The following is a 15,638-nucleotide window of genomic DNA, read 5'->3' as shown; positions in this document are numbered from 1 at the left end:
CAACTCGAAACGACCGGCACTACAATCCTGACGTACACCCCGAACTAGTCTCTAAAACCAACTAACTCTAACTCCATTGACGCCAGGCTTACCACTGTCGTGTTCCAAAGTTGCAAATTTTTCCCTAATGGTCGTGACGTCAAATCGAGGGGCAGACCTATTTAGTCATGGTAGTCAGTTTACAATGAAAACAAAAATATTATATGCTCCTTTTTCATAAGTTTAATAACTATTGATGTAATAAAAATATGACATTATATATTTCGGCATGAATAACTGTTCTAAAAATAGCATGAAAGTTTCAAAATGTACCCTAGGGACACGTGACGGTCGTGAGTTTTGAGACTTTAAAAATACAAACAAATAGGTACCTAGAACCTATTTAAAGCCAAATAAGGGTGTGTAACACGTTGTCCCCGTCCCAAAAAATGTTAAACCACAATGATAAAGTACATATTCAGTATCTACGAAGTAAAAGGCCAGGGACATAAAAACATGTTTCAAAATTTTCACTCTTGTGTGAAACCAAGTCAAGACTGCTCACTGCTACAAGGAGGCCTAATCACGCTAAAACCAAATAAGTGAAGTCAGTCCAAAGAAGATTCATCAGGTTCCTGGGACACCTAGAGGGGTTACACTACTACTTAGAAGTCCCCATTGATGTTGTCTCAGAATCCTACGTATCCTCTCAGGTCTTGTTGATGTTGATGATAACCAAGAATAAATTAGGGTTCGGCACAGATCATTGAGGTAACTCCTAATTCATCTGCAGTTTTAAACAGCTTGCACATGTTACTTACATTTAGTCCTGTTGGCTAGGTTAGGTAGTTCTTGAAGGTAAAAAGAATCTGCATTGATAGCAGGATATCATTGAATACACATTCAAAAGCTCTGATAAGGTCAAAGAGGGTGGGAGCATAACTATCCAACTGCTTCAAAGGCCTCCTTCACTTCATTTCTCTTACAATGTTGGCATCAGCAGATGAGGTAGATCTCCCAGCAAGGAAATTATGCTGTGAGTCTGAAAACAACTAGGATTTTTCTTCAGAGTATCTGTACATTTTTCATCACCATCTCTATCACATTGCTCGATTGATGATCACTACGCGGAGTATCAAGATAGGCATGTGAGATTGTGAGATGCTGGCATATCACCTTTCTTGTAGATTGGGACCCCAATCTAGCTTGGCTATCTTTAGCTTGTCTGGTATGACACCTATCAAGCAACTGTTGATGACTGTGGTCAGGGGAGCAACAATATAGGAAGCAAGATCCATTAACATTTGAGATGACCATTAGAGCCCTTTCATTCAAGGCCACTTGTTTGCCCACCACAGCTTAAACTTTCCTTCCACCATGAGCTTAAACATTGTATTAAATGGTGGTCAGTGTAGCCGAGCAGTGTTTCATTGCTCAACTGCTAGCCGGCAACCACGGTGGCGACAACTAATCGCAGGGCTTTGAATTAAATAGAGCCGTCAGACAAAGTCACTATTGGCTGCCACCGCAGAAGTGCGGGCATAAACTGTTATGGGGTAAACAGTCAGTTCACGTGCGGAGATGACAAACGCATTTTAGTGGAGTGGTTTCCTGTTAAACTGTTTATTTGTTTGTTTGGAAAAAATCAAGGAGCAAAAGAAAAATAAGGTGGAAGTTGTGGCAAAAAAGAAAGAAGAACAGAATTGGGTTTAGCAAAATATTAGAAGACAAAATTAATTAAAATACTTCTTATTTGGATGATCTTATTTGTGAGATTGAAAAGTACTGTACCCAGAAATTTGAATAGTAACGCTAGATGTTCTGAATGTTTAGAAATTCTTAAACTTTAAAGTCCAGAAACCTTTGTTGGCTTCTTTGAGATGGGATTCCATCTGTCAAACAGCGGAGCTCTTCTGAGCTCTTCCTAACAAAAGCCAAGGCATCATGAGGGTTATCTAGAATGTTGATTATTTCTTTGGCAGATGAGATTAATAAAGTGTTGAACTCTTCTGGACTCGCTAAGCAAAACATTTTAGGCTTCTGGGGCTTTAACACTGCTGTTTCCCACACTCCAGGCTGCTTTTCATTAATTATATGATTTTGATAGTTTCTGAATATTCAATGTTTGATGAAGGACGTATCACTCTAAAACAGATACGCCGAACTTCCAGCGGAGCAATTAGATTGGAGCATTAACATCAGCCCTTAGAACTCGGTATAGGGAACAACTAAACTAGTCTAATAGGAATAGACCCTTTATCATTATTTACCAGAAAATTTAATTTAATGCATTCTTCTTCCTGAGCAGGAGTTTAGTAAGTTGGAATGAGGGACATTGTGACAAAGTGCAGCGTTTCTAAGTGAAATAAAATAGAGTACTCATTATTGCCAACCTTATCCACTAAAAAGTTTGACCATTTTATCAACTACCCATTGTTGTCAGCTCATCGTTCTGTTCTAAGGCTCAGCTCTCTTCTTTTTAAAAATACCAAAAACTTACTGCACTGTCCTAACTTTAACTTGTCAGTGAAGTGGTTTTCACATGTAGATTTTGTAGCTTCTAAAATTGTAAAAGGCATATTTATGATAAGAGCACTTAGGTCCACTGTTTCAGTTGATGTCCTTATTTGTATATATTATGGCCACATTCATAGCTATTTGTCTTATGGTACCTCACTGTGGGCCAACAGTTTTTATGCTAACAGGTTGCTTTTTACTTTACAAAAGAAGGCGGTGAGGTTAATTTGTAGTGTGAATAGAAGAACACATTGTAAGCCCCTTTTTGTGGGTCTTAACATTCTCACATTTCCATCTTTGTATGTTTTGGCAAGTTTGTTGTATGTAAAAGAAAACATTTCTCACTTTGAAAATATATCTGATGTGCACAACTACTGTACTAGATCAAAAGATAATCTGTCTACACTAAGGCATAAGTATACAGCCACTCAAAATAGTTTTGAGTACCAAGGTGTTAAAATGTACAATTTCTTGCCTGCATCCATCAAAAACCTGTGTGTTTTAAAATTCAAACATGTTTTAAAAACTACTCTAACCCAGGCTTGCCTTTATAAACATGAAGAGTACTTTGGTTTAGAGTTTTAGATATTTTTGTTGCCAGAGCCATCTTGATTGTTTTGTTTTTCTTTTGACGATTGTCATGAACTTTGTACATAGTTTTAAGGACAATAAATCATTTAATTTCATTTTATAAAGAACCCAGTGTGAGTGTCAGATAAGACATTATAAAAGTATCTGCAGCTAGCCCTAGCCCTCCAAACTTCATAAAGGCACAAGCCTTCATGTATGAAGGTTACTCGTTTAATTCCAAGTTCCAAGCGAGATTGATTGTGGACACAGGTGCCATTCATCATTGGGTTAACAATTAATTATGGCTGCTAAATAAGAAATTGGCTATACAGCCCAACACAAACTAATGCATTACAGGTGAGTTTAGAGGTTTCTAAACTACTTCATACGATTTACACAATTTCCTACCCGTCCATATAAGGACTAAACTCTTTATTTTCAAGTGAAAGAAGTGAGCCTTCCTCCTCAGGTATTAATTCTGTGTACAGTATATGGTTTGTAACATTAAGAAATTACCAACATACATAAAATTGTACTAAAAGGATATGATCCTTCAAATTTTGTTCCTTGGGTTACATCATTAACCTCCTCATCAACAGTCAAATGTATGTGAGTGAGAGCAAGGCACTCAAGCAGACCCAGACAAGCTTGGAGTTCAGAGAGACTCTTCCCTTGAACTCATGGCCCATGGGTGCTCAAAGGACCCATGCCCCCCCCATTCCACACGGGGGTTGGCGGTATTTTCCTCCACGGGTTGGAGGAAAACTTTGCTACAGTAACAATATATGTTAAATCTTAGATAACATAATGGAATATACATTGAGTTTTCTCTGGGAGAGGTATTGCCCACCCACCCTAAGGGTGCCACTATGCCAAAGGACATTCACTTGAAATGTCCTATAATGGATGGAAACCTACCTTACCTGATCAGATTAATGTCTGAATAAGACAAGTGGTTAAAGTGATTGTCCTAAAATGAAGGTCGTGGTAAGAATAATAGGGCAAAAAAGCCAGAAAAAGAATACCGTACTTAATATAATAAATAAAAACTATTTCTAAATTAAAGGGCCAATCCAGATCAAGAACTAGAGTGAATTGAGATATATATATATATATATTTTACGGAGAACGAAGCTTAACTATTTGTGATAACACAGATATCTAGCTTGTTACACAGTTTTTTTCCTCTATGTAAAATAATTCCAAGGAAATGATTGCACATTTGCAGTTCAACAAATTCATTTACAAAATATAATGCATATTAAATTCAACACAAAATTATATCCCTTTGTCCAATACATCACAGCGGAATACAATAATATTGATTTGTAAATTGTATAATAATCAGTCATTGTTCAATAAAAGAGTGTATAACAGAGGTCATCAGCGCAAGTCCTTTTTTTCAGCAAGGAATTTTTCAATCTCTTCAACCCTGGAACAAATAAAATGCATTATTATGTTACTAAAATTACAAGAGCTGTTTGGTAACGATTGCTCTAGGCCAGGCGTTTGAGGATTTTTAAAGTGACAATTATAATACAGGAAGTGTAATCTGATGGATATAACATATTAGGCCGATGAACTGATTCAAAATGCATTACTGAAATACTGAAAACTACTTGCTTATTTTGTTGTTGTTTGCAGTCTTAACTCATTTTGAAGAAAGGTGAAAATTAACTCTCTCATTCCTAAAACAATAATCACACCAGAGAGGCTGTGTTGATGAGGCCAAGTACTGACTGTAGTTTGTAGTATAAGTGAAAAATTCAAAAAATTGTAATTAAATAATAGCAATGTACTTTAATAGTAATTAAAGTACTTAAAATTCAATAAATACTAAATAGAAAAGTACTTCATCAAGTAGTAAATAAGTTGATACTAACGTGCGAGGGACCTGAGTCATCAGTTCGTAGCCGTCCTCCGTCACAATGATGTCGTCCTCTATTCTAACGCCACCTGAGCCCCTTAGCTGAGCTATCATAGCTGGCACTAGGAACTTGGACTGCAGCGGATCCTTCAGGGCAGAATCCAGCAGCTAGGCAAACCAGGGAACATTTAATCACCCCTGGATATACTTTAAGAACGACATGGTTCACATGCTGAGACCAGTCTAAAAAACTGTCTATTACTAACCCTAAAAATGTAAAATTTTTAACATGATTCATTTCTGTATTATTAAAAAAAATTGACTTCTTGATAGAGTTTACTTTGTTTGGTTGAGAACTAAATAAAGTTTGTTTTATCTACATTGGCCAATAAATTCTTTTCATTAAAATACTGTTATGGAGGCTAAAATTACAATAGAAGAAACTTCCAATGAATTTGTGTTGTCAGCTGTGATAAATAAGCTTACACTGTCTGCAAAGAGACGGATTCATCTGCAAGCTCTCCAGAAAGCTCCTTTATCACACAAATAAGGAAAGGTCAAGTATAGATCCCTGAGGGACACCAAATTTTATCTTTCTCAAGAATGATGCAGCTTTGGTCCTCACTAAATTATATAAATTATTTACTTGTACAAACGTTTGTCGGTCTTGGAGGAAGGATTGGAACCAATTCAAGAGGCTACCCTTCACATCTAGCAGTTCCAGCATATTCGACAATTTAGGACATTCAACACCATCAAACGTTTTGATCAAGTCTATAAATATACCAGCAATTTTATTTGTATTTCCTATCTTTTCAACTAAGAAAGTCAATGGTGGAACTCATCAACATATTAAACTCTTGCTATAATTAAGCCTATAACATTTTGTCTGAATTTAAATGCTCACCATATCAATAAAGTAACACCCCGGCTCTACAGTAAGCACCATGCCAGCCTGTAGTGTGCGCGCAGTTCGCAGATTGCGCAGCCCAGGCAAGTCGACACGCTTCGGGTGCTCGGGCAAGTAGCCACCAACATCGTGAACATCACAACCCATCAAATGACCGAGACCATGCGGCTGGAACACTGCACCCAAGTTGGCCTGCAGGGAAACAAATTAAACCAATTGAACATAAAACCATAAATCAACCACTATCAACTGTCTCGACTTATTTCTCTGAGTAGACCCCTAGCTACTTCGACCTTTGGTAGCACCCCTGAACTTGGTCCGTCAGCTTTAGGCTCTTACATATCCAAACATATGTAGAATCCTTTCCTTTAGCCTCATGGTTTCCTAGGAATTTGAATACAATAGAGTCCTGCAAACTTAGCGTAATGTAGACTGGAAGGGTGCTGAGTTTTTGAAATGCTGGGTTATCGGGAACGACGGGAACTTTTTTTTTTAAAAAAAAGAGGTTGGCGGCCTCTTTTAACCTTGCATTTGCCCGTCCACATAGACTACAGATCTGTGCGTGGAACGTATCCAGCAAAGCAAGGAGTGAGCCGGTACAGTACAAAGGGCGGTACAGTACTAGGGTTAAAAATAAGAACAATACAATTTTTAAGCTTTTTAACCGCCTTTTTTATTTGTATTTTTATATAACAGTTCAGATATATTCAGATATATTACAGTCATCAGATATAGTACATCAAATCATTAGTATGAGTTGCGAATAAATTGGCTTTTTAATTGGTTGGCTGGCTTGAGTCCATGATTAACTCAGACTCAAAGAATCGCTAATTTTCTGAGCCAGGTGATGGCCAAGTTATCCAGACTGCCGGATCATCGAGTGCCAAGTCTGCGGGACTCTACTGTAGTAGAATGTAAACATAGCAGCTTGCTCACCTTATAAGAAGTACAGGTAGGCCATAGAACAAACAGAAGACATTTGTGATTTTTGTTTCTCTTCTGTGAGTACTGTGCCCCCTACCTGATCTTATTTTGAGATAAGATAGCTGCTATCCCTTTATTCTACAATTAAGCTTAGCCTTGAACCATTCGTTGAACAAAATCTTCACTGCAATTCAAAGACTTGTAAAACGTCTAGTACACACTGTTGGAAACTTGGTTTACCAACTGTTTAGGCTCATCCAAAACTCACCATGTATATTATGAGAACAAAAGTAATGTTTTCAGACAGAGACAGAGCTTTGATCCTCAAAGAAATTTCTACAGGTCTAGAGAGTGTGCACATACCTTCATCATTAGGTCAACATCACCAGTCAATATGCCAGAGTCCTTCAAGCCAGATAACATCACTCTGTTGGCAAGTTTGTGCATCTCAACCCAGCTGACTCCTGTAGCAAAGACCAAGATGTCAACTTAAGTTATATTCACTAACAGTGTACAGTAGAACCTCGCTAATTCAAATTTCAAGGGAAAGACAATATATTTGTACTTTCGGACCATGATGGCCAAATAATTGAAGTTTTTACTAATACGAAAAATAGCCTGAATAATTCTTCTGTTTATTTTGAACATAAAAGAAATTTTAATGATAAAAACGTCGAACAATTTATATCTGCTTTACAACATGAGTCATGGCTTAATCTTTATTAATGTCCTGTGGAATGCAAGTATGATGTTTTTTATGAAATATTTATGCATTATTTTAATACATTCTTTCCATCAACTCTCTCAAGACAACATACTAACTGTAAGTGGATTCCTAATGAACTGAAGTTGGAAAGACAAAATATTATTAATCTTAACAAAGCGGCTAGAGAGTTAAACAGCAAAAAGTTGTTACATGAGGCTAGAGAAACTAATAAGCAGTTTAGAAAGAAATTGTTTTCTTCAAAAAAACAGTATTATAAAAGAAAAATTGGTAGTTCTGACAATGTTAATAAGGCAACTTGGAAGATTGTGAACTCTGAAGTAGGAGCTAAAACTATTATTAATCATAATATAAACCTAGTAGTAAATAATGATGTATGTTCTGACCCCTCCCTGGTCTGTGGCCAATTCATAAATTATTTTGCAGATGTTGTAAAAGAAACTGAAACTTTCAATAATATAAATACATTCCAAAAAAATGTTGATGACACTCTGCATACTGTACTTCCTTCAGATAAAAGGAGCTTTAAATTTAGCTTTGTTGATGAGAGCGACATTGATAAAATTATTAAAAGTCTAAAAAATTCCTATAGTGCTGGCTACGATGGTATTCCTGTGGTTCTTTTTAAAAAAGCGAAATCAGTCCTACTTAAACCAATAACTCATCTCATTAACTCATCTTTGATATCAGGAATTTTCCCTAACAAACTCAAAATAACAAAATTAAAACCGCTATTCAAAAAAGGAAACAGACAAACAGTATCAAACTATAGACCGATTGCTTTGCTGCCTTCAATTTCAAAAATCTATGAAAAGGTTGTTTATAACCAACTGGTATGCTTCTTTGAAAATAATGGTACATTTGATGACTGCCAACATGGATTCCGAAGTGGCAGATCTGTCATAACAGCTGCCACAGCTTTCATTGAATCCATCGTTGATAGCTTAGAGAGTAAATCTAAAGTGGTAGGGTTGTTCATGGACCTCAGTAAAGCTTTTGATTCAATTTCTCATGAGTTGTTGCTTTCAAAGCTCAGTAGTAGTGGACTAAATAGTACTGCATTGAGCTGGTTCAAGTCATATCTTTTTGATAGAAAACAATACGTAGAATTTCGTCACTGTAATAACAAAAATTATAAAATTTCTTATAATTCTTGTACTCGGGAAGTAAAATATGGGGTGCCCCAAGGATCGATCCTAGGCCCTCTTTTATTCATCTTTTATTTGAGAAATTTTCCTCAACTCAGTGATTTTAGCAAGCTTTGCCTATATGCTGATGATGCAAATTTAAAAATAGCCGCAGGAACCTATGCTGAACTTGAAGCCAAGGCCAATTCTGATATATTATTACTTAACAGTTTTTTTAATTCGAATAATTTGCGTTTGAACACAGATAAACCTAATTTTATGTGTTTCCAAGCAGGAAAAACTAAACCGCAAAATCTGCCAAAAATTGTAGTTAATAACAACATAATTCAAAATAAAGACCACATCAAATTCTTGGGATTAGAAATTGATGAAAATTTGAATTGGAATCATCATATTGATCAGTTACTTTCTAAAATTTCATCTGGCCTTTATGCGCTAACAAGATTAAAACCCCTATGTGAAAAGGAAACTTTAAAAATTATATATTTTTCGTACATACATTCAATCATATCATTTGGAGTTTCACTTTATGGTGCAGCAAAAAAGAAAAAATTAAAATCAATTCTAAAAAAAGCAAAAGAAAGCTATTAGAATTTTGTGCAATTTAAAACGCAGAACTTCAGTCAAAGAATATTTTAAAACTGAGAATATTATGGCTGTTTATGGAATGTATGTCTATGAAACAGTATTATCAGTAAAAGACAGATTTAATGAATTACAACTTATTGGAGACTATCACAATTACTTCAATAGAAATCGAGAAAACCTGGCCACAAGCTCACATACTCTGCAACTTTTTACGAAGACACCTAAATATGCCGGTTCCAAATTTTATAATAAACTTCCTAAAGAAATCAAATTAGAAACTTCCAAAAATAAATTTAAATCAAAATTGAAAAAGTTTCTTATCAACAAGGCTATGTACTCCTTTGAAGAGTTTTAGTTCTATAAGTTATTAATTGCTCTGTTTCATATCAATTGAAACTTTTGGTTTTAAAATAATTTTATCTATATTTTTAATTTTGATATTTTCATGTATAAACTTTCATATTGCACTGCTTGTTTCAATTTATTTGATCTGAAAAGCTATTAATATTGATGGTATGTTGTTATGCCATGCATGATAATGATGAGTATTTTAGTTAGTTAGTTAGTTTTATTAAATTGCTCTTGACGCCATTCCTGTATCTATATATTGTACTTTAATGAATAAAGTTATATGAAATGAAATGAAATGAAATTTCGAACTATAGGAAGTTTGAAATATAGAGAGTTTGAATTATAGAGGTCAGAATAAATAAAATTCTAATTAAGGAGGTCCCAGTTTTAAGTGTAGAGAGTTTGAGAGAACGGAGACTGATGAACACATTGTGGAATATCAATGAGAGCTTCAGTTCATGTTTTAACAGGCATATTTTTTGTTCTAAATTCTAATTACAGAGGCCATTACAGTCCGGCCATTACAGGCCAAATTACAGTCACGCAGTTCAAATTGTAGAGGTTGACTTCGAATTTTGGAGGTAACAATTTGAATTATTATTTTTTATTTTTTTTTTTTTTTTAAGAGGTTGGCGGCCTCTTTTAACCTTGCATTTGCCCGTCCACATAGACTACAGATCTGTGCGTGGAACGTATCCAGCAAAGCAAGGGGTGAGCCGGTACAGTACAAAGGTGAACTGTACAAAAGTTTGTGGCAGTGACCAGGATCCGAACACACGACACTTCTGCCTTGGGCCCAAAGTCCGTGACGCTACCAACTGAGCCACCGACTCACCAAAAAAAAAGCTATGTAAGTAAGTGTATGTAAGCTATGTAAGTAGCTATGTCTATGGATTTATGCCAACAAAATTCAAATTGTAGAGGCTCAAGATGTACAAATTTGAATTGTAGAGGCTGCAATAATAAAAAGAAATCACTTTGAATTATCGGTATATTAATTTTTGAATTTTAGAGGTTTTCTGACAGGGTAACAGACAAACAATACTAATTATAGAGGGTTTTGAATTATCAAGGTTCAAATTAGAGAGGTTCTACTGTATTATATACTGTGTTTAGAGTGTAGTCATTCCCGTGTCCCGTGCGAGACAAAGTCGAATGCAGGATTACCATATGAGTCCGGTAAACACGTTTTGGACAAGTGACAATATTTTACGCCTAACTTAACTTTTAAGTTAACTTAACTAACTTAAGCTAACTTAAGCTTACTTAACAATAAAAAATCTTTAGTTTAGTATATTTCATCACTAGGGCTTAAGGTAGCCTTTTTCGACCCCAGCACAAGTTTAACGACCTCGGCTTTGCCTCGGTCAGAAAATGTGCGAGGCTTTGAAACATACTTTTGTCCGTGTGATGAACTATATTTTTCGTCATACTGCCCCCATTTTTAAAGTAAACTAAGTTACAAAACAAAAATACTTTTCATTTAAACATAACCCTCCAAACCTACTTCCATCTTGTTTTCAATTTTGAAATTGTAAATAAGCAGCTGTTTATAAAGTTATTCATTCACATCGTCTATTACGATTGTGTTATGGTACATTATACTAGCGATATTTCGAACTACAGACATGTCAAACTATTGATACATCGATTATATATCAACCGGGTACTTTGAATTGTTAATTGTAATCACGAATATTAGAACAGAAACGGTATGGACCATAAACATAAACAAATGATGTAACTGACTGGAATCATATATTAATAACATTAACTCATGGCTTGGACAGTTTCATTAATAGTAAAAACATGCTTAATTTCGATCCAGTGACATAATTTGTAAATTGAAAAAAATACTAGGCCTAATATCCTGGTTACAAAATAACGTAATCAATCTTATAACAAAACATTTATTGATACATTTTTATTTACAGAACCAGTGGAACACGGCATTCAAGAATAGCGTAACTTTATAAAGTAACATAACATAAAAAAATAATGATGATTTTAAGAAGTACGATTTTAAGAAAACGATATTTAACATGACCTATAGATATTTTTTTACTATGTGAAGTGTGACCTATAGATAAAAGCTCACTTAAATGTAATGTTTATGGTACAATTTTGATTATTGGAAATGTACATTCCTTGTTGTTGAGCAGATTTCCTTAGATATACGCATGGTTCACGGTATTTTGACTGAAAACCGTCTCAATGTGATTGGTGTTGGATCGGGAAACTGTTGAATCACTTAACTGTTCAATTTCATTATCATGGTCGAAAATATCATCTACTCCAAAGTAATCTTGACTTACAACGGCATCTTCATGTTGGATTGTATGTTGGGATGAAGTGACGGTGTGAGGTTTGGATTTTATGTTACCAAACAGTTTTTGTGAAACTTTAGACTTTGCTGCTAGGGAGTCTTCAACGTATCCCTCAGCCACACCAGAGGAACGTCGTCCTCCATGACGCTTTAGAGATAGTAGGTCGTCACCTCCTTCAACTAACATCGTGGCCGATGATCGTCTTAGAGCATGGTTGCTATCAGGTTTTTTAAGTTTAAGGTACTGGGCAACCAATTTTGACACGCCGACGTCGCTTACAGTGTTTTTTCCAACGTTTTGTGTAAAACACTTGCCTTTCCTATACCCAACAAGCAGCCTGGTGGTATTTATTTGTTTTGAAGGCAAGGCTAAATACTCACGTATTAAGCCACATGGGTCAAATGGACAGCCTTCATTGCTTATTACAAACCTTCGACTTTTGTGAGTTTTGCTGTCTTTCAGCGATACTACATAGTAGTATACATGGTCTTTGACATCGTAAATGGTCAGATTAATAATGTCATTACAGCGGCAGGCACCGAAAATTCCTAGGGAAGTAATAACCTTAGTCAACAATCAAGATTCATTGGGTGCTTCTATCATGAACTGTGTTATCTGGCTAGCAGATAATACATTAGATTTTTTAGGTACAAAGCCAACATTTTGTCTCTTTAAAAATTCCGTACATTTAACAAATTGTTTACATCATGCTTTACTGTTATCGTGCTTTTAATCATAGAAAACTTGCTCCATAGTGTTGACGGCTTTACATATTATGACATTTCATCTAAGTAAACCAATAATACATCATCACTTACGCGTAAAAAATTTACAGCAAGACTTGCTTGTCAGACGACAAAACAAGTTTCACGTGACTACCGAGATCTAGATCGCAGCTACCTAACATAAAGGGCACCAGTTTATTACAATAGCCCCTGTTACAAGTTGAGTAGCTGTAAAGCACGGTGGCAGCCTCCAACCTGCTACGCAGTTCTATGGCGACCGGTTCGCTGACCACATTACTTAAAGCTAGGTCTGGAGGTTATTTAACATTTGGTTAAAACCCCATTGGTGATTAGCAGGATTTGAACCTAGAAACTCTGGCCTGGATTCTCGCACTTTACAACTAGACCAGCTCGCTCTTTCACAAAAAGGTTCTCATCCCCACCTGGTTTGACGGCATCCAACACTGCATCCCTGGCTGCCAACACAGCGTTGTATACAGCACGCTGCAGCTCGGTAAACTTGCCACTGACTGGGAATGTAACAGTGATATCCGCCACATAGCCGCAGTACTTGCCACCCATGTCAAACAGCAGCATGTCTCCTTCCCTGATCTGCTTGTTGTTGGGAGCGCCTGCGTGGCCGTAGTGAAGCACAGAGTTGTTGTGGCCCGAGGTACAGATACAAGTGTAGCCAACGTCCCTACACCTGTCACAGACAGAGAGGAAACTGTAAGATTGATTATGTACCAGCTAACTAGCCTAGTTTGAACAACTGTTTGTTATTTGTTTAATTTAAGGTTTTAAATTTGGAAAAACACATTTACAATCATTATTTGGCCCATTACACTTCATTATGGATATTATTATGGGTTTTATTATCTATATATTAATAGGCAAGCATGTTTCTTTAAAACCTTTTTTTCTCAGCTCATGTGCATCACAGGGAAAATATACGCATACTGTTAAAAAGGAATTTTCCTGTAGATGTGCAGAATCCCTTTAAAAATTAAAATAGGCTCAAATGTAAGCACATAAAATGAATTTGAAAGTAAGAAAAATGAATATGGGCTTTATGGGTTGCCATGCTGGCGGCGTAATAACGGAACGGGACAATTGGCACAAATTTTTGGATCTTCTGCCCATGGCAGTATTGGCACAATCACTTGAGCGGAATAATAGGGTCAACTCGCCTGATTGGAAAAGGCACGATTGGCACAACCGCTCGACCAGGTAGACACCATCGAACGAGGGAAAACGGGAAGTTTAAAATTCCCCGTCAACTTGTTACCACAGTCATTTGCAGTAATATCGCGTATTTTTAAAAGGTTAAGTTAGGTTTTGTTAAGTTAGGATAGGTTAGGTTAGGTTAAGTTAGGTTAGGTTAGTGTAGTTTTATTTGGATCCAGCTAGAGCAGTGACCGTAGCTGCAGATTTGTCGCGCAAACTTATACCTAGATTACTCCAATAAGCACCAAAGCAAGGAATTAGTGGGGACAAAACAATTTCCATTTTCCCGCATTCTGGCTACCTGGCTTCTACTTCTTTACCGGTCTGATGTGCCAATCTTGCCTTTCCGAACCTTACAGGTTGACCCTTCTTAATCCCCTCTAATGATTGTGCCAGTCGTGCTATTCCAAATCGGCTAAAAATGTGTGCCGATCGTTCTACAGCCGTAATAACAGCGAAATATAAAAAGAAAATCAAAACAAATATAATAAATTACAATCACATGTTTTATTTACAGCGTGGGGTGAAAATAGAGAAGCCTGTACCTTTGACTTACAACTAGACATTCCATCCCCATGTTTAAGTTGTCGCCTGTTTTTAAATTAAATTCGTTGTAGTTGATGTGAGCCACCAACAGATTGCGCTGATCTAATAGACTAATTTCTGTCGAATACACAATATTTTTACCAAGTCAAACTTTTGGAATAACTTATTATGTGCTATAGCAGCTGTCATGATGAGCCATCAACTTTGTCAGAAACAAAAAATAAGGTAGAAAATAGAATTTTAGTCACACATTCTGTAAATGGCTCACACAACTATGTTTTTTTATAAAATAATGGCTACAGCTGGTTCATACAGGTCTAGATGTCTACTTCAGTATCCAATTGTCAATGTGTGTACTTTACATATTTTTGGTCGAGTTTTCAACCACTTGACGACCACTTAAACAGAAAATCAAAACAAATTAAAGAAATTTGAATACTGTAATATTTTTTATTTAAGCGTGGGGTGAAAAAGGAGTAGTCTGTACAGTACATATTTTTGATCGAGTTTTCGACCACTGGACGACCTCTAGTGGATATTAAAGCAAGGTCCATCAAAAGATTATGCCAAAAGAGTGGACGAAGAAGGCAGCTTGGGAGTACAGTTGACATCGGATGCTCCCAGTATAGTTTTTCTTCCGCATAAAGTACGGATAAAATGCACTATAGAGGCAGCTAATTCAACATCCAACTTTACACTGAAACTCTGTTGGTATTAATTTATTGTTGTGATCAGGCAAGTGCGCGACTGCCCTAACAAACTAAGCAACACCCTGCTATAGGCTACATATGCTGTAACTATTTACCCGCCAGTGTAGTAACAGTAGTGCTGGAAGATGGCCTCGCCTTGGTACTCGTACATTCCCGGTTTCATGTTTCTCATCACTAATTTGTGGGCGTCGGACGAAACTTTGTTGACATAGCGAAGAACATCTAGCTCCAACGGTGTCTTGATCACTCGGCTGAAAACCCATTGACAAAAATATAACTAATGCTTGACAGATATTTTCAGTTTTTGGCTGATTTTACACTAATGTTAGGGCATATAAGGAAGAGAACTGATTTGAGACTTACTTCGCTGTTTGAAAATTTAAGGGTGTCAGGTTAAAAGATTATTTTATAAATTTTAATGTAATTGGATTAGCCTACGTATTAAATTAGAATTTTATTATTATTATTAATTATTGAGAAGGGGGCGCTAACTGAGTGTGTATTTTATTTTAATCAAAACTATTT

At 36.2% G+C, this 15,638-nt stretch overlaps 1 protein-coding gene across 2 annotated transcripts in view; it reads right to left on the bottom strand.

The window, feature by feature from the left end:
• Window positions 1–4,287: 4,287 nt before the first annotated feature.
• LOC128996892 (xaa-Pro dipeptidase) overlaps window positions 4,288–15,638 on the bottom strand; it is a 275,430-nt gene continuing 264,079 nt past the window's right edge. Inside the window, exons 7-12 of one of the 2 annotated variants that reach the window (XM_054422419.1) lie at window positions 15,209–15,364; window positions 13,074–13,336; window positions 7,131–7,231; window positions 5,841–6,035; window positions 4,950–5,101; window positions 4,288–4,498 (exon numbers count right to left, since the gene is read on the bottom strand). In XM_054422419.1, the coding sequence (XP_054278394.1) occupies window positions 4,450–4,498; window positions 4,950–5,101; window positions 5,841–6,035; window positions 7,131–7,231; window positions 13,074–13,336; window positions 15,209–15,364 (916 nt within the window). In that variant the 3' untranslated portion in view covers window positions 4,288–4,449. Of the gene's footprint in view, window positions 4,499–4,949; window positions 5,102–5,840; window positions 6,036–7,130; window positions 7,232–13,073; window positions 13,337–15,208; window positions 15,365–15,638 lie in introns of those variants that run through there. The other variant, XR_008491071.1, reaches the window with a different exon arrangement.

Source organism: Macrosteles quadrilineatus, unplaced genomic scaffold (assembly GCF_028750875.1).
Source record: "Macrosteles quadrilineatus isolate MER2022 unplaced genomic scaffold, UCM_ALF_1.0 Scaffold_6__1_contigs__length_79288215, whole genome shotgun sequence".
Classification (NCBI taxonomy): domain Eukaryota; kingdom Metazoa; phylum Arthropoda; class Insecta; order Hemiptera; family Cicadellidae; genus Macrosteles; species Macrosteles quadrilineatus.
The sequence above is the reverse complement of the archived record's forward strand: the minus strand, read 5'-3'. Positions and strand labels throughout refer to the sequence as shown.